The sequence below is a fragment of the Neofelis nebulosa genome, chromosome 14, assembly GCF_028018385.1.
Source record: "Neofelis nebulosa isolate mNeoNeb1 chromosome 14, mNeoNeb1.pri, whole genome shotgun sequence".
Lineage (NCBI taxonomy): Eukaryota > Metazoa > Chordata > Mammalia > Carnivora > Felidae > Neofelis > Neofelis nebulosa.
This window is the reverse complement of record NC_080795.1, coordinates 67,392,284-67,413,920: the sequence shown is the minus strand read 5'-3', so window position 1 is coordinate 67,413,920 and position 21,637 is coordinate 67,392,284. Positions and strand designations below refer to the sequence as shown.

The following is a 21,637-nucleotide window of genomic DNA, read 5'->3' as shown; positions in this document are numbered from 1 at the left end:
AATTCTTAATTTGTGTTTTCTTTTGACTCTCTTCTCATTTCTTTTTTATATGATAGTGCCCTCACTTTTATACTTCCTAAAGAGCTATTAATTGAGCATTAAAATGATTGTGATGCACTATAATATTCTAATACATCAAAGAAATAATTCCTTTTTAAAAAATGTTAATATTACATAGGCAATAACGGCATTTTTATAAGCTACGACAGGTCTCTGGTTGCTTCAGTTAATTAGAAAACTAACTGAATACCTCATGCTTTATACAATCTAAAAAGTTAGAGTTTCATTGCATTTAGAAAAAAAGTAAAATTGCTTTACATTTTAAATCATTTTCTCTAGTCTTGCTGGGTTGCTGAAGCAAAACAAAATGTTGAAAGTGTTAAAAAAAATCCTATATTTAAACATACCAAGTGTTTTTCTTATATTCTCAAGATTTGTAATTAGTATCTCAGATATTTTTATATTAGGAAAAGATTTGTCTATGTTTTATAATACTTTAATATATTTAAATTCTCAAGGACATGTTGGAGGAAGAGAGAGTTCCATTTCAAATAATTTTCATTTGATTTGATATAGTAAAAACTAGCTGTTTGCAACAACTGTCTTTTCTTATTTACCCTTCCTCAGGCAGACTTTTAAATGCACCATCCAAAGGAAAAAAATCCTATATATAAATATTACCTCATAAATGCTTGCAGATAATTTTCCTAACCTATGTATTTCTTTTTTTATTTTAATTTTATTTTCAGTTTATCTTTTGAGAGAGAAGGGGAGGGACAGAGAGAGAGGGATAGAGAGAATCCCAAGCAGGCTCCATGCTGTCAGCACAGAGCCTGATGCAGGGCTCGAACCCACAAACCATGAAATCATGACCTGAGCCGAAATCAAGAGTCAGATGCTTAACTGACTGAGCCACCCAGGCACCCCCTAACCTATGTATTTCTAAACATGGAACTCTAGTAAGAGCAACTTCTTCCAATAAAGAGAAATATCTAAAAAAAGGGAAAAATGCAAGGGAATATGGATGCTATTTTTTGCCACTATTATGAATAAACACACTTAAAGAAAGCAGAAGAGTCATCATTCAATTAAGGATTTTGGTGTCTGTGTTCATGAGGAATATTGGTGTGCAGATTTTTCTTTTTTGCGATTTCTTGGTTAGGTTTTATTTTTAGGATTATTCTGACCTCATAAAACAAATTGGGAAGTATTTTCATATCTTCTGTTTTTTGAAATAATTTGTGAGTTTATATAAGATTGTGTGTGTGTGTGTGTGTGTGTGTGTGTGTGTGTGTTTGTTTAAGCATTTGACAAAATTCACCAATGAAACCATCTGAGCCTGGAGGATTTTTGTGTGTATATGTTATGGAAAAGTGTTTGGTGACAAATTCAATCTTATTAATAGATAGAACTATTCAGATTTTTTGTTTCATTTTATGTCAGTTTTGGTAAATTGTATTTTTCAAACAATTTGTCCATTTTATCAAAGTTGTTGAATTTGTTGGCATAAAGTTACTGGTAATACTCTCTTTAATTTCTTTAGGATCTGTAGTGATGTCCCTTCTTTCATTTCTGATATTAGTATTTTGTGTTTTCTCTTTCTTGATCAGTGTACCTAGGGGCTTATTAATTTTGTTGATCATTTCAAAGAACCAACTTTTGTCTTTGTCTATTTCCTTTATTTTCTGTTTATTGATTTCGGCTCTTTTCTTTTGTTATTTCCTTTTTGTTTACTTTTGATTTAACTCGCTCTTGGTCTTTTTTTCATAGCTTCTTAAGATAAAACTGTAAGCCATTTATCTTAGACCTTTCTTCTTATTAATGTAAGTATTTCAAACTATAAGCTTTCCTTTAAGCATTCATATAGCTGCATCCCATAAATTTTGATATGTTGTATTTTCATTGATATTCAGTCTAATTGCCCTTTTGATTTCTTCTTTGGCCCATGTATTTAATTATGTTAAAATGTTTATTTATTTTGAGAGAGAGAGAGAGAATGAGTGAGCACGGGAAGGGCAGAGGGAGACAGAGGATCTGAAGCAGGCTCTGTGTTGACAGCAGAGAGCCCAGTGTGGGGCTTGAACTCACAAACGTGAGATCATGACCTGAGCTAAACGCAGAGGCTTAACTGACTGAGCCACCCAGGCACCCCAGGCCCATGTATTTAGAAAATGTTATTTAATTTCCAAAACTTTTTTTCTGGATACCTTATTGTTGATTCCATTTTGGTCAGAGAATGTATTCTTTATGATTTTAATCATAAATTTATTAACATCTGTTTTGTGGATCAGCTTATGGTCTCTCTTGGTGAAAGAACCATCTCCACTTTAGAAGAATATATGTATTCTATAGTTGTTGGGTGTTGTTTAAATATTAATTGGATCAGGATGATTGGTAGTGTTGTTCAAATAATCTGTATCTTACTGATATTTTCCCCTAGTTTTCATTTCTGTCAGTTGCTGAGAAAGAGGTTTCTATCTCTCTAAGTATGATTGTGGAATTGTTTATTTTGCCCTTTAATTCTGTCAGATTTTGCATCATGCATTTTGAAGCTATGTTATTAGGCATAATCAAATTATTATTTTGCCTTTTGATGAATTAACTCTTTTATCATTTTGAAATGTCCCTGGTTCTGGTCATATCCTTTAGGTCTACTTCATGTGATATTAAAATAGCCACGCCAGCCTTTATAAGCTTAGTGTTTGTATAGTAAGTATATCTTTTACCATCCATTTACTTTCAACCTATTAAAGTGTAATTCTTGTGGATATCTTAGAGTCGGGTCTTGCTTTTTTATCCATTTTGACAAACTCTGCCTTTTCATTGACGCGTTTAGTTTAGTCCATTAACATTGAATGTAAATTACTGACATGGTAGGATATAGGTTTGCTATTTTACTATTTGCTTTTTGTCCCTCTGTTCTCATTTCCTGCATTTTTTTTACTTGATTCTTAAAAATTCCTTTCAAATTATTTACTAGCTTTTTAACCGTATTCTCATTGCATTTTGTCTGTATGTGTGATTGCTCTAGGCATTACAAATATGCATTCTTGGGGCACTGGGTGGCTCAGCTGGTTAAGTGTCCAACTTTGGTTCAGGTCATGATCTCATGGTTCGTGGGTTCAAGCCCCGCATTGGGCTCTATGCTGACAGCTTGGAATTGACCCTGCTTCAATTCTCTGTCTCCCTGTCTCTCTGCCCCTCCCTCACTTTCTCTCAAAAATAAATAAATATTTGTTAAAAAAACAAATATTCATTCTTAGTTTTTCATAGACTACTTAGAGCTAATATTGTACTACTTAATAGACATTGTAGAAATATCGCAACCAAATTACCCAATTGGTCCATTTGTAACCTCTTTCATCCTTTATGCTTTGATGTCATATGTATTAGATCTACGTATGTTATAAACTCCATAAGGCAGAGTTACAATTTTTTCTATAGGTAGTCAGGTCTACCTAAATTAAATTACCAGGGAACAAGTGGTTTTTTATATAACCATTTCTGATAGTCTTCATCCTTTCCTAAAGATCCTACTGCCCAACTGGCGTTTCCCTTCAGTCTGAAGAACCCGCTCTCACATTTCCTCGATTGCAGGTTGGCTGGCAGCATATTCTCATAGTTCTAGTTTTTCTGAAATACATTTGCCTTCATTCTTGAAGGATAATCTTTCTGGATACAGAATAATGGCCGATAGCTTTTTTCCCCCCTTCTTGAATCATGTAAATCATTGTTTTCCTTTAGTGAACGTGTCCTTTTTTTTGTGACTATATAAGATTCTTTTTTATCATTGATTTTCTTCATGTTTATTCTACTAGGGGTTCACTGAACTTTCATGACTCTTGAAATTTTTGTCTTGCACCAAATTTGGGAAATTATTAGACATTATTTGTTCAAACATTTTTTTTTTGTTTTTTTTCTTCTTGCTTTCTGGAACTCCAGTTATACATGTTTTGACTTTTTGATATTTAGCCACAAGTCTCTGAGACTGATTTGTTATTTCTCAATCCTTTTATTTTCTGTTCTTCAAATGAATAATTTTTATTGGTCTATCATGTTCGCTCTTCATTCTGCTTTTAAGCCTATCCAATTAATTTTAAGATTTCAGATAATTTTCATATGAGTTTGGTTCTTTTTATCGTTTCTATTTTACTATGTTTTCATTTATGTTTTTGAATATAATTTTAATTGCTACTTTATTAGACCTTGTCTGCTACTTCTAACATTTGAGTCACTTCAGAATTTATCTTCGTTTATTGTTTTTTTCTCCTGAAGATGGGTCATTTTGTCCTGTTTCTTTGTTTGTGAAGCATTTTAGATTATATCTTAGTCACTGCTGCAATTATCATGTTGTAGAGACTCTGGATTGTGCTTTATTCTTCTAAAAGATACTGATTTTTCTTTACTTGTTTTAGCAGGCAGTTGATGGTTAGGCTCATACTACAAACTGTATCTTGGTGTACAGCTCAAATCTTCAGTTATTTTACCCTTAGCTGAGATTTGTTTCGGTTTTTACCACACATGTGTGGTTCACAGGTCAGCCATATATTTGAACTGACTGTATATACAGAATTTAGGGCTCCTCCTCCTTTCTGTCTCTATCATTTCCAGGACTCCCCTTTCACTTTCTAGTGGCTTTGGCTACCTTGCACCCTGGCCACTGCTTCTGCAGGCCAGAAAGACTGAAGATATTTTGTTGGAGTTTTAGTTGCCCCAGTATTGTGGGTGAGGTCTGCCCTTAGGCCAAAAGCTACAATAAGCAGCTAATTCACTTAGTTCCGTTCCTTTTTCTAAGTGTTGATTCCTTTCCAGAATCAACCTGTTTTGGGACATTTTCTAGTGCTTTTAGGTCGTTATATATTTATTACATATTTATTTATAGTTTATAGATAGTCTATGCAGGAAAATTGGTCTCACAGGAGGTTAGGAAGCCAGTAGTGGAAGTAGAACCAGAATTTTTTAAGTTAAAATCATTAGAAAATATGATATGGTAAAATACAGTCTAGGGTTAATGATTATCTTATTATTTCAAGATATTTAGAAAAAGAAAAAAGTAATGGTGTATATTACACACACACACATACATTCACACACACACATACACACCCAAACTGAAAGAACTAGGTTTTTCTAACTCCAAAGTCTTCTTAATGAAACATTAGATTAGAATATATTTCCAATGTAAGTGTCGATAGTTTACTATATGTCAAAAGAAAATTCTCAAGTTTATTTATTTATTTTGAGAGAGAGAATGAGAGAGAGTGCGAGCAGGGGGCGGGACAGAGAGAGAGGGAGAGAGAGAATCCCAAGCAGGCTCTGTGCTGCTCTCAGCACGGAGCCCACAGTGGGGCTCAATCTCACAAACCGTGAGATCATGACCTGAGCCAAAATCAAGGGTCAGTTGCTTAACTGACCGAGCCACTCAGGTGCCCTCAAAAAGAAAATTCTTGGGGTGTCTCGGTGGCTTAAGTCAGTTGAGCGTCCGGCTTCGGCTCAGGTCATGATCTCACAGTTCGTGAGTTCGAGCCCCGCATCGGGCTCTGTGCTGACAGCTCAGAGCCTGGAGCCTGCTTCTGCTTCTGTGTCTCCCTCTCTCTGCCCCTAACTCACTCGCATTCTGTCTCTGTCTCTCTCAAAAATAAAAAACATTAAAAAAATTTTTTTAATAAAAAAAAGATAATTCTTAAGGTTAAGATACATATGTAGGGAAATAAAAAGCTTCTGAGGTTTATTGTGACTGTTTTGAGGGAGGTTATGTTAGCAGCGACTACAGTTTTTTGGTGTTTTTTTTTTTAAGTTTGTTTCAAGAGACAGAGGGTGGGAGGTGGGTAGAGAGAGAAGGAGAGGGAGAGAATCCCAAGCAGGCTTCGCACTGTCAGCACAGAACCCAATATGGGGCTGGATCCCAGGAACCGTGAGATCATGACCTGAGTGGAGATGAAGAGGTGGGTGCTTAACCGACTGAGCCACCCAGGCGCCCCACAGCCAGTACAGTTTAAACCTGTATAAGATTGCGTGGGCTTACTTCCAAGATTGAGTTCTGTTGTGCATTGAACCTCTAATGTTTTTCACTTCTGATATATATAGTTTTGATTTAGTTAACATAATAAGGTAATAAACAGCGTCAAAGTCCTCAAAATGATCAACTTATGGCTTAAAACATTTTTGACAGATACTTTCCAATAAAATTTCCACTTTCTAGGAAATGTTCCTTTCATGTTTCCTCTTGCTGCTTATTAGGTTCTTTGTGAAGCAGGAGGCAAAGTCTCTGCTTTGATTTTACCTTAATCTCTGTGCCAGTGGTTTTCCTTCCTGCTCTATCTCCTTTACTTTGTATTTCTTTCTCTTTCTCAGTCTTTAAAAAAGTTATTTTTTCATTAGTTTTAATTTTTTAATCCGTATGTGTAATAGGAAAGAGAGATGAGGAATATTGAGTATATTATTTGATTGTTTGCTCTTTGCTGCACATTATACATTTGCCTACCTCTTACCCTTTCTTCTTAGGAGTTGTAAAATATTTTAAATATTTTGCTCAATATGAAGATGTAGGGAATTTGAAGAAGTAAAAGCAAGGACTCTGTATACTCTCATTCTATTGGGAAAGTCCTGCTTGTTGAATTTTTAGGTATTTCAAGATGTTCCAGTCAACTGACAAGGACTTCTCCTCACAGTGTCAGAACTGTAGTGATGATGAGAGTAATGCATCTAGCAAATAGTTCTGGTATGTAACCACTTTTGCATGTTTACTTCAGCAGAAAACTCTGGAGTACGTAGTAACCTATGTTCCTTGTTAAAATTTGGAAAACCATTTGCATGCTTTCAAAATAGATCTTGAGGTAATGGTGTTAGTCAACAGACAGTGAATATACTTTAATCAGATGGGAAATTCTGCAAAGATCAGTATATCTTCATTTCATAACTCTTCTAAAAAGGGGAAAACAAAACTTAAACTTGCATTCTTAGAACTGTCTGAATAATATGATCATTGATTAAACTCAAGGTTTTAGCATACTTATTGTAAAACCATTTTGGTACTGTATGCGCTTTTAGTAAAATACCATTCACAGATATGGACAATACTTTTTTACATAGTTTATCAATGGAGATACGTTTGCTTTTTACTTTTTCTAAAGCTAAATTCTTCACTTCTTATGTTGTCACAGAGTATAAACAAAAATTTTAGAAAATATATATCCAGTTTGTAATGTGTTTCCTTGGACAGTCTGGTTGTACTAAACCTTTAGAGCAGTGTGATCCATGGTGTGGGTGTTAATTTTTTTGGACTGGAGGAGGAGGAGGATAAAGTACAGTTCTCTGCCATTTTACCAGAGCTCACTCTTGTACTTACACAAATGGTGAGATGGTTATTGTTATGAGATTAGGTATGTTGCTTCTTTATAATAATTGTTAATTTTTAGATTTAATGATGGCAGTTAAAGATATTACTTTGGGAAAATTTGGTGTGTTATGATATATATTATAAATAGTTTATTGTTACTTGTGATTTTGACTAGCACTCTACTTTTTATTGTGTAGAATATTCTATATTATCCAATAGTATAGGTTCCAAAACTCAAAATATTTCGTTATATTATCAAGGGAGATTAAGGAACAGAACACAATCCAGTGAAGTCACTGTTGAAATACATTGCTTTAAAAATATTATTTTCTGTTTTTTAAAGGATATCTAGGTCTATTTGAATATTCTTTTTTCTGCTATCAATGTTTGTTTGTATATATATTTCTTAAGACATCTATCATTGCCATCTTAAAGAAGGGTAACTATATTTCAAAGGTTTTTGTTTTTTGTGTTTTTGGTGGGTTTTTTTGTTTTGTTTTGTTTTTACTGTAACTAATGTAATCAGGCCCATTATATAGATGTAAAGATTTAAAAAAAAAAGAAAAATGAAAAGCTAATGATTACCCAAGACCACAGGGTCCATGGTAGACTTGTCACTAAAGTTCAGTTTTGTTTTCTAGCCTTGTGATGTAATCCATACCAAGTATTATTTTCTGTATGGATAACTTTGGTCTGTTATCCTACAAAAATGTATGAATAAACTTTGATATTCTCCCACTTTGTAAATCTGCTGGTATTTTCTTCACTGTAATAAAAAAGAACTCATGCTATGGTAACTAATTCTTGACCTAAACCCTTTTTTTTCCCCTTTAGAAAAATTGGAAGCACCACCACCCACACCAGGACAGCTGAGATATGGTAATGGTTCTATAATTGTTAAATATTTGCGCATCTGTCTTTTAGACTTGAAATAACTGTATCATTCACTGATAGTATAGAAGAGTCAGTAAATTTAATTTTTCCAGAGAGAGTAGATTATCTTATTTATCATGCTGAAACAAAAAGTTTATAAACTTGGTTTAAGACATATTACAATGTTAGGGAATTTCGACATTTGTAACAGTATCTAACATTGTTAAACTGTAGTTACCATGTAGAAATAAAATTATACTTATGGTAAGGTTTCCTTAATTCCCAGTAAAAAGGATATGTTTACTTTAGTTTGGATTTAAGTTGGGTAATTTCAGAACTTGAAAGTCTGAGCTCAGGGCTGGGTAGAACTGTTCTCTGGTGGAGAAAATACTTACGGCGTGCTGTTTGTAATGATGAAGAAAGTTAAGTTCGTTTAACACTGCCACGAAGAAGAAGCTCATAAATGGTGCTGGTGTGCTTTCTTTACTGTTATGATAGAAATTAAATAGTCAAGGCTAACACTGACATAATGTAAAACAGTTTGGGATCTTATTATAGAGACAATGAAAGAAGAGAATGTTTTAATGGTGCAGTAAATTTGAGTAGATTGTAAGTGAAAGCTAAATATCAGATGTGATTTGCTGTTATAGAATAGTATTTTCCAAAGGAAGTTGAAGAAATCGCAAATTAATAGGAGATCATTACATACTGGAGAGTAAACTTACATAACTTTTAAAAATTAATAGCCAGTTCTTTTTCTCTCAGAGGTAGAATACAATTTATATTAGAAATAAGTAACTTTTCCCAAATACCAAAACATTTAAAAATTCTTTAAGCCTTTTTTCCCCCAGGTAATTTTTTGTGATTCTCCTAGCCTAGGTTCATGCAGTTTGTATCCAAGCACCGTATAATACTGTTATCAGTTTTTTTTTTTGTCATATTGAAATGAGCTGTTTGTATGGTGTGTTACCATACCCAAACTTTTTGAAGGCTGGTAACCAAATCTTATTTATCTTTGTATCTCATGCCCAGTGGAGTGGCCAGTACATGTTTACTTAACAACATGAAAATTGTATTTTTTCCTTTGTGTTGAAAGTAAATTTTAATATATAGGACACATTTTTTAGGTCTAAGCATAAAAACATGATATATTTTATATTTCAGAGTTGCTTATTACAGAAGTTTGGATGTCTAGTAGTTAAGTAACTAGACTTAGGCAAAAAGTCAAAGAGCTGAGGTTAGACTCTTTAATTGAAGAATCCCATTTCATTAATACACTTTGATTTTTATCATCTTTAATAACTTTTAAAATAATATTCCTTGTAATTAAAAAATGCTGCTTTTTATCTTGAACTTTCTTACTTGATAGCAAAAAGAAATCTGAAATGATCTGGGATGTATATACACCCTTTTCTTGTGATGTTAGTATTCGATAGTTGTTTTGGGTAGAGGCATTTTTTGTTTTGTTCTGTTCACTGCTTATTATTAGCCTTCCCTGGGTTGGTGCAGAACTGACTGTAGCAATATCAAACTTTCATAACTTCTGAATTATATTTTAATTATACTTTCTGTGGACCTAACTACATTAAAAGAAGAAAAACACTCTAAAGTCACTGAACACATACCACCAGTTGTTTTAAGGGACTATTTTTTGGATGTGGTATAAAATTCACAGTTTTGATGTTTATCTAAAAAAGTCCTTAGTTGAATTGATGTTGACTATATCTTGGCAATTTTATAGATGAATTAGAATAAAATCTTTTAACTATTCTAGCTTTTAATCTATTTCACAGTTTGCCTTCAATTCTCTTAATATGGAATTCTCTTCCTTTCCAGGTTAGTGGTCCTCAACTTAATTAACTAATGTTCATTGAGTATCTGCTATGCACTAGGCATTCTGCAACATGCTGAAGATGCAAATATGAAAAAAAAAATGAGGCTGAATGTATAAAAAATATATAGGTATTAGTTCTTCCTAGTTACACTTGTATTATGTCAGGTCTTTCAGATTATATGTTAGATAGATAAGGTAAGGTATGCTTTTGTTAGGAAGAGATCAAATTACATTTTGATTTAAATCAAATAGTTTGTTTATAGTTTGTGAAAGCTTTCAGGGATACTGATGATGTGAGGGGGGAAAAGACTGGATATAGATGGCTAATATAGATGAGGTAATAACATTTTTATCATATTTGTCCAAAAAACTGTTTAGTGAGTAAAAGCGACCATATAGTTTCCATGAAATTTGATTCAGGGTATTTTTTATTGTTTCTAATATGGAGCTTAATTTTATGATATCAGTCTTTACAATATAAGAAGTAGATTGATATTAATAGCAATTAAACAGGTAAAACATGGTACTCGTAACATATATTTACTTATTTGTTTTGCCATTAACTGTATGTACTTTGTAGCTAGTAAGAAAACAACCCAGAAGTCTAACACAATTATTTTTACATGTAACAGCGTTTTTAATTTTGGTGTTTTTCCCTAGTATAGCTTCTACGAAGTAGTTGAACTTACTGCAGGAGCAGAATCTTTTGGCTATGGGGAATGAAAAGCAAATTTCAAAGGTTATCAGATCTATTTAGGAGACTTTTGTCATATGGTCTGTTTTTATCATTCTAAGTTATAGAAATCTTAACATATATTTTCTCTTTTTGGTGTTTTTCAGTATTCATCCACAATGCGATACCTTTCATAGGGTTTGGCTTTTTGGATAATGCAATTATGATTGTTGCAGTAAGTTCTTTCTTTCACCCCTTCTGTTTTGAGTTCAGCTCATGAGTTTGAGCCCCGAGTCGGGACTCTGTGCCACAGCTTGGAACCTGGAGCCTACTTCGGATTCTGTGTCTCCCTCTCCCTCTCCCCCTCCACTGCTTGTGGTCTCTCTCTCTCTCTCTCTCTCTCTCTCTCTCTCTCTCTCTCTCTTTCTAAAATATAAGGAAACATTAAAAAAATTATTTAGAAATTTTCAAGCATCAGTATTCAGGAGGAAACCTAAGTCTACTTATGGCAGCATTGCCCAAGTATTAGAATGGAATTAGCACAATAGACCATAGGATTTCTTCTTTATTCTATGTAATAATCCATTAGAATAGTTTAATCTTTTTCATTTCAGTTTCTTCTGTTTAAAATGGAAGTAAAAATATGAGTCCTTCTTGTCTTCAGAATGGGATGGATGTGGAACGTCTGAAGCTCTCAATAAATTCAGTGCAAGTGCAGTAGAGCTAGAGCCTTTTGTTTTGCTGCAGCTCTACCTATTGTACAAGAAGCTGTTGTTGCTTATAAATGAACCATATATAGTCTCACTACTGAATGGTTACAGAACAAAGTGGTTATAAAGGTAATTTTTGAAGTCTGTGATCTCTTGGTTCCTAGAAACTAGTTTTTTACTCTGTTTTTGATAGACTAAATAACAATGATATCTGTATAGATGTATCATTCAGAATTTAAAATTAGGTGAGTTGGTCTTCTTTGTGTTCCAAGAGGTAGGTTTGTTTGTTTGTTTATTTATATTTTGAGAGAGAGAGAGAACGTGCACGCGCGCACACATGGGGGAGGGGCAGAGAGAGAGTGAGAGAGAGAATTCCAAGCAGGCTTCATGCTGTCAGCGCAGAGCTCAATGTGGGACTTGAACTCAAAAACCATGAGATCATGACCTGAGCTGAAATCAAGAGTTGGATGTTAAACCAGCTGTGCCACCCAGATATCCCTGTATTCCAAGAGGTTTAAAGCATCTTTCTTTGTGGTTGGAAAATATAAATTCTAGATCTTTAATTATGGATTATATTGCTCTTTACATTATAATTGTATTTGTTGCTATTGTTTATTTCTATGAAAGCCTAATTTTAATGAATAAAATGATATCGATGTTATTTTTGTGTGAATGCATATATTTAATAGTTAAGTGCATTACTATATTATATGTGAATATTTTTGCATATTTTATGTATATAACTTTGTTGCAATAACATGTTTAACTATTTTAACTTTTTATTATTACTTTGCTATTTTTTGTAGCCACTTCATTAATGTTTAAGATTAATTTCTTCGTAATCATTTTTCAGGGCACCCATATTGAGATGTCTATTGGAATTATTTTGGGAATTTCAACTATGGCAGGTATTTAATAATATTAATGTTATCATTCCATTGTCTGTATACTTATAAAACATTTCAGTAGGTTAGGTTTAGAAGAAGATACTTAATCTGAATAAGTTTACTCATTGAGATGTCTATTAGTTTATCTCCTTAATCCTATTCTTCTAATTCTTAATTTTGTATATGTTGCACTTTTCCTGAGAAATTTTAGGTACTTTATGTTAGCTAATGGGTAATAGTGCTGTACTGACTATGTTAAAATAGGTTTTTCTCTTTTTTAAGTTTTTTGAAAAATGTTTTTTAATTTTTGAAAGAGCGAGTGAGCACGAGTGGGGGAGGGGCAGAGAAGGAGACAGAGGATCCAAAGCAGGCTCCAAGCTGTGAACACAGAGCCTGATGTGGGTCTCGATCTCATGAACTCTGAGATCATGACCTGAGCTGAAATCAAGTCTCCCACCTAGCCAGTTGAGCCACCCAGGTGCCCCAATAAGTTTTTCTCTTAATTCAGTGTTATCCTAAAACCTTTTTACCCTTATTTCTACTGTTATTTATTTTTAAGGGTAGAAAAATCAAAGAAGGAAATACAAGTTTAAAAATCTAATTTGGTTCTATTACCTTCTTTCCCCCAGTTACTACTCTATTTTTTATGATGGTGGAATTTGGGAATGGTTCAGTGGTGTGTTTATTATGTAGAAAAGTATGAAGTAGATGAGTTAATAAAAGAGACATTTCTTCTCTATATGATTTTCTTGAATTTCAGACCTATGCATAAAACTATTACTCTAACTTCCAAATATCCAAATTTCCTTAAATATAATGAAAGATAAAACTACAAAATATTGTATGGGTATTGACACCAGAATGGAAACCGGCTGCCACAACAGAAAAAAACCCACTACTTGATGGAAGTACAGCACTGTAATCTCGAAAGACTTGTGTTCTATTTTGAAATCTTGACTCAGAGCTATCCAGTGAGTTACTTTGGATATAGTTGTTGTGGTTTCAGAAGCTGTGATACTCTTCCAGATCAGTGCTTTATTGATGAGACAGTGATGTATTATAAGGATTTTTCTGATTTCCAGATAACAATTCACTTATCCACTTCTCAATTTTTTAGCTGCTGCTTTGGGAAATCTTGTGTCAGATTTAGCTGGACTTGGGTAGGTCCATTTATTCATTCATTTGTGCATGTGTGTACTGACCTTGCTCTCTTTCTCTTCTCCGTTCTTTAATTGAGAAGAATTAAGAAATGGGATATTTATTGGGTGTGTTTTCAAACTAACGTTTTAAATTTATTTTTTCTAAATGAGTGGTGCTAAATCTTTGGTGTACATCAAATATGAATGCCTGGGTTGCATTTCAGAATTAGGGACCTGGAATTTGTGTTTAAAATCCTTTCAAGAGATTGATACATGCAAAAAAGTTTTCTAAGATGACCACAATGTAAGCAGAGTTTAATTTTCATTTACTGAGGTATTTATATGTCTTTTATAGACATTTCCAAGGCGAGGCAGGATTAATAGCAAGAATCCCCATCATTATTTCACCCCACCCTTCTCCCACTAAGCCCAAAGATAAAAGATACGGCTCAAATGTGAGGATACTGACTGGGCATGTTTTCCGGAGAGAGGAACTTTCAAAAGGCATAATGGCTGGAGCATATGTGGGAATGGCCAGAGCATTACAGGGTTTGGCCAGTTTTCGCTCCCTTTATTTCATGTGGCAGGAATGATGAAACAAAGTGAGGATGTCTACTTAGAAAAGGCCAGCTTTTCCTCTTTCTCTCTTTACATTCTCTCTTCTGAGCAACACGTGGCCTGGGCTTCCTCTTGAGCTTGAGGAAGCCTGGAAATTATAAATTAGACTAAGGTGACATTAACTACTGTGATAAAGATACTCTCTTTTGCCCAGTCTTTGGCTCTATTTCTTCCTTTCTTCATGTATTAGAGTGGTCAGTTTTGAGATTTGGATTTGGGTCTAGTGGTAGTCTACTTAGCCCTATAATCTCGGAAAAGGCAGCCTCATAAGTGATCTGACCCTGTCTATTAGACTTCTGTACTGGAGTTTGGGGCCAAAGCTACTGTTAAACACAAAGTTTCTTTGCTTCTGGGCCAAGGCAGAAATTTTATATTCCTGGGATTTGTGACATTAATTTATAATGATATCACCCCTTACACGTTCCACTTCTCCATTTCCAACATTAATGTTAAAAATGGTAATATTAGAATTTAAAGCCGTTTAATTTTAGATTGCATCATGAAACAGTTCTTTTTGATTAGAGATAAAGATTTTGTTGGGAGTCTTTATATTTAAGAACTATTTCTCCTCTGCCTTTAAAAAATATCATTAAATAACAGATACTACATTTTATTGATTCTTAGATATACAGATTAAGTTTTTTTAGAACTTAATATATCTGCTTTTGGGATCCATCTTATAATTGATGTATGCATAGATTAGTTGGCAATTCTTTTTTTATTACAGTTCATAAAGTAAGTTTGTATCTGATAAATACTTGAGATGGCCTTGAAAATTCAAGTATATCAATCTTAGTATATCAATCTGATAAATTTTGGAAATTTTTGCTTTCTGGTGACAGTTATTAATTTATATCATATGTTAAAGTGCTTTGCTTTGAATTTGGAATAAGCCCATAACTGTTAATTGCTGCAAAAATTTTTTATATACTTCGAATTGGTCTTTTTAAAGTAATTGTGGAGAATAATTGCTCTAAGGCAACGTGTTTTCCTGTGCATCGAATATATTAATGCTAAATATTTTTAAGTTGGATATATTTATGCACAATAAAAATGGAAGTTGTAAAAAACATTTACACCATTTCTGGAGTGCCAGTTACAGGTGTGAAATTATTTCTTTCCTTTTGTAGTAACTAGTTCATTATCTTGAGGAGATTTGTGTGTCTCTTTAAAAACTTATATTCTGTCCTTCTGTTTTTTTAAAGACTTGCAGGCTACGTTGAAGCTTTGGCTTCCAGATTAGGCTTGTCAATTCCTGATCTTACACCAAAACAAGTGGACATGTGGCAAACACGTGTTAGTACACATTTTGTAAGTACTTTATATGGTTTATGATCATGAATTCAGGTAGCCAGACCAAGACACTGGATAGTTCAGTCCTCTGAGAAATTTGAGACCAAATTTATTTGAGGGGAGTTTTTTTTGTTTTTTTGTTTGTTTGCTTGTTTTGAGTGGAGTTTTTAACACAAGTTGTGTAAGCCTTGGCAGTTTTCAGAGAACGGTAATTTTGTATTGACTCTTTATTTTTTATAGTGTAACTGACTTTTGAAGTATTCTTTATATGATTCAGGTAATGTTAAGGAATATCTGTCATGTGCTAGAAACTGAAGGATATAAAATGAATATAAACTAGTTATTTTTACGAATTGTTTAGGTGTAACATGTAAACAAACTATAATTTGGTGTGACATATGCAATTACAGAATTATGCACTAGAAATAGCATTAAGTAAGAATATTTTGTGGGGAGGAATTTCTTTTGGTGGGAATATTTCTTGGCAATTATTGGATCTAAGCTGATTTTTGAATTATTGATGAGACATTAGAGAATTCCAAATACATTGACTAGCAAGTAGAAAGGCATGATAAAAACAGGGTATGTTCGGAGAAAGTAAGAAATTAGGCATTGCTGGACTATAATATGTAGTAATTGAGGATAGAAGCAGCAGTAGAAAAACAGTATTGGAGAAGTAAAATGGATCAGACAGGAAAGACATTGTATAAGCTATGCTGAGGAGCTTGAATCTCATACCTAGCTGATGGAGTACTAGTGAAGAATTTTAAATAGGAAGGAAACTGGATGGATCACAATGCTACTAATTAAGTCAAGAAGAAAAGGAGGAAGAACAAGTTAGTAAGGGAAGGTACTGAGTTCTGTTTTCAATAAGTTGAATTTGAGACTAACAGGACATTGAAGTGGTAATACTGAATAGGCATTTAGATTAAAAGTGAAGAGTTGGAGAGATCTGAATTAGAGATGATGAGTATTATCAGTCATTTATTCAACCAATATTTATTCTTTACCTACTATACGTCCAGTACATATGTAGGAGTTTTGAATATATTGGTTAACAAAACAAGATCTTTTTTTCTGGTAGATCTTACATTCTAGCAGTGGAAAGAAGACAATTAAAACAATCTGACAAATAAAATGTTTAATGTGTTAGAAGTTTGCAAATGTTACAGGAATTAAAGAAAAAAAGCAGAGCAGGATTAAGAGGTTGGGAGTGCTGAGATGGAGACAGATTGCAGGATTAGATAGGAGGGTTACTGTAGGCCACACTGAAAAGGTGATAGTTAAAACCATGGGGAAAGTGAGATTAGACAGGGCACTGGTTCCCCCCAGGTGTGATGCCAGGGCCAACAGGATCAACGTTACCTGGAAACTTGTTAGAAATGCATATCTCAACCTCCTCCTTAGACCTATTTCTGTAAAAAAATCATGTGTGTGTCTATATCCTGCAATTCATAAATAAATGGAAGTGAGACTAGCAGGCTAATGTTGGCCAGCGTTGTTGAGGAATCAGGATATTCTAACATTCTAGCAGCTTGGCTTAACATTTTAGCAGTACAGCTGGGATCAAAAGAAGATTATTTTCCTGGGGTTTCTTCTCACGTAATTGGTAATTCTGTTTTCTTTCTGTATTACAAGCAGGTCCATTCCCCTCTTCTATTATAAAAGCACCTTAGTTATTAAACTAGCATTTATAAATACATTTTGTGTGTTTGTATATTTTGCTAAATCTTCCACCAGTATATGAAGTTATTCTATCCCTTAGTTGTTGACTCTGCTTATTTTCTGTTAGGGTCAAATCTACTCTGTAACATAACATTTGGTTAACAAACAGCCTGAAGTAATTTAAGTTAGTGATCAGTAATTCATTCATGACGTAAGCTAACTCTGAAATTTACCCATAATACAATATATGCAAATACACATGCAGGTTCCTGTTGATACAGGTTGTGTTTTAAAACCTCATTTATGATTTGGCTGTTTGAAACTCAGAAAATATTTTCTTGCAGAACCATATTACAGATGTACTCAAGTTCTTGGGTTAGTTCCAGTGTAGTTAATTATAGGGCCTAGACTATCATAAGCCCTGATAACTTTTCTTTCCTTTTCTTTTCATGTTTATTTATATTTGAGAGAGAAAGACAGAGCACGAGTAGGGGAGGGGCAGAGAAAGAGGGAGACACAGAATCCGAAGCAGACTCCAGGCTCTGAGCGGTCAGCACAGGGCCTGACATGGGGCTCAAACTCACAGACCGCAAGATCATGACCTGAGCTGACATCATGACCTGAGCTGACGGTTGAGCTGACTCAACCGAGTGAACCACCCAGGTGCCTCATTAACTGATTTTTCAGTGGAAAAATGTTGCCTGAATCATGGAGCCAGAAAAGGATATCTCACTTCTTTCCTCCCTCTCTGCCCTGTTGACTTTACACGCCATTGAGATGATTGGGTTGGAACTCATTAACTGGCAATCCTGAAGTGAGTGGGGAGGAAAGGCTTGAGTTCCACAGACAATATATTGTAACAGGCATTCTAACAAATGGGTGGAAAGTGGACATGGAGCCTGTTGCCGTGGTCACTTCATGTATATGGGGAAGTCAGGAATCTAAAATAAAATATATTCTATGCGTATATAAATAAATATAAATGAATACAAACTTGAAGGTCAAAATAAGGGTCTAGGATTAACTTTTTCAGCATCAGGAACGAAGAAAATTTCTGCTTATTAAAACTCTGTAGAACCGATACTTTTCTAAGTGGGGTGCTATGAAAGTGATAAACCTATTAATACAAAGCATGGACATACCACCACCACTATCACTACCCCCACCAACAAAACCCAAAAATAATAGACTTGAAAATTTTTATGCAAGCTGTTGTCAAAACATTAGTGGCTACTCTTGAAATTTATTAGAAAAACTGTAGGGTCTGGTAGATAAATTGACATTGTATAGGCAAAATGTGTTTTATTTTGGTCAAGACTTTGGATTGGGTAGCTATCATATACCTGTAATGTTTGATAGAACTTAGTTTATTTCTTTGCTTTTCTGTGTATAACTAACTGGAAGTTCCTAGAAGAGAGAGACAGACTGCATCTAATTAGTCTTTGTCTCATTGGTATCTAGCACAGAATTTGGCACAGAATAGATTCTCAATAAATGTTTGTATGAAGAAATGAAACTTAATTGAAAAGTATTTAACCTTGATGGTCATTGTAGAAATGCAAATTTTAAAAATTATTTACAAAAATAAAAATTTTAGATGTTCATAATGTGGGTATGGTTGTAGAAAAATTGATGTGTGTATATACATACACAGTTGATCCTTGAACACCACAGGGGTTAGGGGTCCCAACTCCCTGTGCAGTTGAAAATCCACGTATAACTTTCAACTTCCAAAAACGTAACTACTAATAGTTTACTATTAACTGGAGGCCTTACCAGTAATATATATGGTCAATTAACACACATTTTGTGTATTATATACTGTATCCTTACAATAATGTAAGCTGAGAAAAAAATGTTGCTAAGAAAATCATGAGGAAGAGAAAGTGCATTTACAGTACTGTGTTGTAAAAACCCCCATATAAATAGACCCATACAGTTCAAACCAGTGTCTTTCAAGTGTCAACTGTATTTCAACTGGTATATATGAATTTGCCGTCAATTTTGCCCACAATAGACAGCATGGCATTCATTACCCTATGAATATGCACAAGTATTCATACTGTTTGATTTTAAATAAACATTAGGGAAGAACTATAGACAGAAATGTTTATTGTAATATCACTTATAATGGTGAAAAAATAGCAGTGATTTTTAATGGTGTAAGGAGAGCTTAATGGTGTAAGCAAGAAGATTGTGGGCTATCGGTTTAGGGGAATTTAAAAGTTTTTATATTAAGATTATGAAACAGTTTGGAAAAGAGCTCATATAACATGTGTGGCTGTTAGGGGAGGGGTGGGGCAGAACACAAAGGTACGTTTCCATAATGGTTAGACCTACATATAATTAGGTATACATGGGGATAAATATGGAAAAGGAATATATACAAAAAGGAACACATTCAAATCTATTGAGAGTATTTGGTGAGGTTTTTTTTTTTTCTTCCCTATTTTCTTCCTATCTTCAGACATGAAAATATATGTATGATTTCTAAAAAGTGTTTTTATACTTGAATATTTCTTTGGCGATATTTCGTGGCCATTTAAAAAAACTTCCTAGTTGCATTCAACTTCAAATATTACTTGTTCTAGAACCTTTTTGTAGCTTATTATTTTTAATTGAAGTGTAGTTGACATATTATATTAATTTCAGGTGTACAACATAGTGATTCAACAATTATGTATATTACAAAACAAGAAGTATAGTTACCATTTGTCACTATACAAAGTTACTATAATATTTTTTACTATGTGCTGTATATTTTTACTATGTGTTGTACTTTGCTTCCTCATGACTTATTTATTTTATCATTAGAAACTGTACCTCTTATTGCCCTTTACCTATTTCAACTATCCCCCCACCTCCTTCTCTCTGGCAACCACCACTTTGTATTCTGTATTTATGAGTCTATTTCTGTTTTTTGTTTTGTTTTGCTTTTTAGATTCCATGTGTAAGTGAAATTGTAGGTTACTAGTCTTTTTCTGTCTGACTTATTTCATTTAGCATAATACCCTCTAGATCCATCTGCATTGTCGCGAATGGCAAGATTTCATTCTTTTTTATGAGTGACACTACATTGTGTATATTTGTGCACATGTGTACATACACATATGCTAGTATACAAATGCATGTACATGTACACATATACGTGTATGTATACATATGTATCCACATGCATGTAGGTATGTTTGTGTATGCATTCACACACACACACACACACACACACACACACACACACACACACACACGCTACATCTTCTTTATCCATTCATCTATCAGTGGACACTCAGGTTACTTCCGTATCTTGGCCATTGTAAATAATGCTGCACTAAACATAGAGGTGGGTATATGTTTTCCAATTCATGTTTTTATTTTCTTTGGATAAATACCCAGCAGTGGAATTGTGGATCACATGGTATTTTTATTTTTAATTATCTGAGGAAGTTTCATTGTGTTTTCCATACTGGCTGCACCAATTTACATTCCCACTGACAGAGCACAAGGGTTCCTTGTCTCCACATCCTCACCAATATTTGTTACTTATTGTTTTGTTTTGTTTTTTAATTTTCAGTGTAATTAACATACAGTGCCATATTAGTTTCAGGTGTACAATGTAGTGATGCAACAATTCTATACATTACTCCGTGCTCATCATCACGATGCGTGTACTCTTAATCCCCTTCACCTATTTCACCCATCCCCCGCCCACCTCCCCTCTGGTAACCATCTGTTTGTTCTCTAGAGTTAAGAGTCTATTTTAAGGTTTGTCTCTTTTTTCCCCTTTGTTTGTTTGTTTTGTTTCTTATATTCCACGTATGAGTGAAATCATATGGTATTTGTCTTTCTCTGACATTTTGCTTAGCATTATACTCTCTAGCTCCATCCATGTTGTTGCAAATAGCAAGATTTCATCCTTTTTATGGCTGAATGATACACACACACACACACACACACACACACATACATACATATATACATACTACATCTTCTTTATCCATTCATCTATCAGTGGACACTTGGGCTGCTTCCATAGTTTCGCTATTATAAATAATGTTGCATTAAACATAGGGGTGCATATATTCTTTCAAATTAGTGTTTTTGCATTCTTTGGGTAAATACCTAGTAATGTGATTACTGGATCATATGATAGTTCTGTTTTTAATTTTTCGAGGAATCTCCATACTTTTTTCCAGAGTGGCTGCACTAGTTTGCATTCCTACAGAAGTGCAGGAAGGTTCCTTTTTCTCCACATCTTTATCAATGCTTGTTTCTGGTGGTTTTGATTTCAGCCATTCTGACAGTTGTGAGATGATATCTCATTGTGGTTTTGATTTGCGTTTCCCTGATGATTAGTAGTATTGAGCAGCTTTTCACGTGTCAGCCATCTGTATGTCTTCTTTGGAGAATTGTCTATTCCAGGTCCTTTGCCCATTTTTAAATCATTTTGGGTTTTTTGGTGTTAGGTTGTAGTTCTTTATATATTTTGAATATTAACCCCTTATTGGTTATATCATTTGTAGATATTTTCTCCCATTCAGTAGATTGTTTTCCCATTTGTTGATGGTTTCTTTTGCTGTGCAAAATCTTCTTAGTTTGAAGTAGTTTC

At 33.9% G+C, this 21,637-nt stretch overlaps 1 protein-coding gene across 4 annotated transcripts in view; it reads left to right on the top strand.

Moving 5' to 3' along the window:
* The window catches only part of TMEM65 (transmembrane protein 65), a 53,234-nt gene that overhangs the window by 28,248 nt on the left and 3,349 nt on the right, over positions 1 to 21,637 (top strand). For 2 of the 4 annotated variants that reach the window (XM_058699006.1, XM_058699009.1), the window contains 5 exons: positions 8,174 to 8,218; positions 10,887 to 10,954; positions 12,283 to 12,337; positions 13,434 to 13,476; positions 15,279 to 15,384. In XM_058699006.1, the coding sequence (XP_058554989.1) occupies positions 8,174 to 8,218; positions 10,887 to 10,954; positions 12,283 to 12,337; positions 13,434 to 13,476; positions 15,279 to 15,384 (317 nt within the window). Of the gene's footprint in view, positions 1 to 6,625; positions 6,722 to 8,173; positions 8,219 to 10,886; positions 10,955 to 12,282; positions 12,338 to 13,433; positions 13,477 to 15,278; positions 15,385 to 21,637 lie in introns of all 4 variants that reach the window. The other 2 variants (XM_058699007.1, XM_058699005.1) reach the window with 2 other exon arrangements.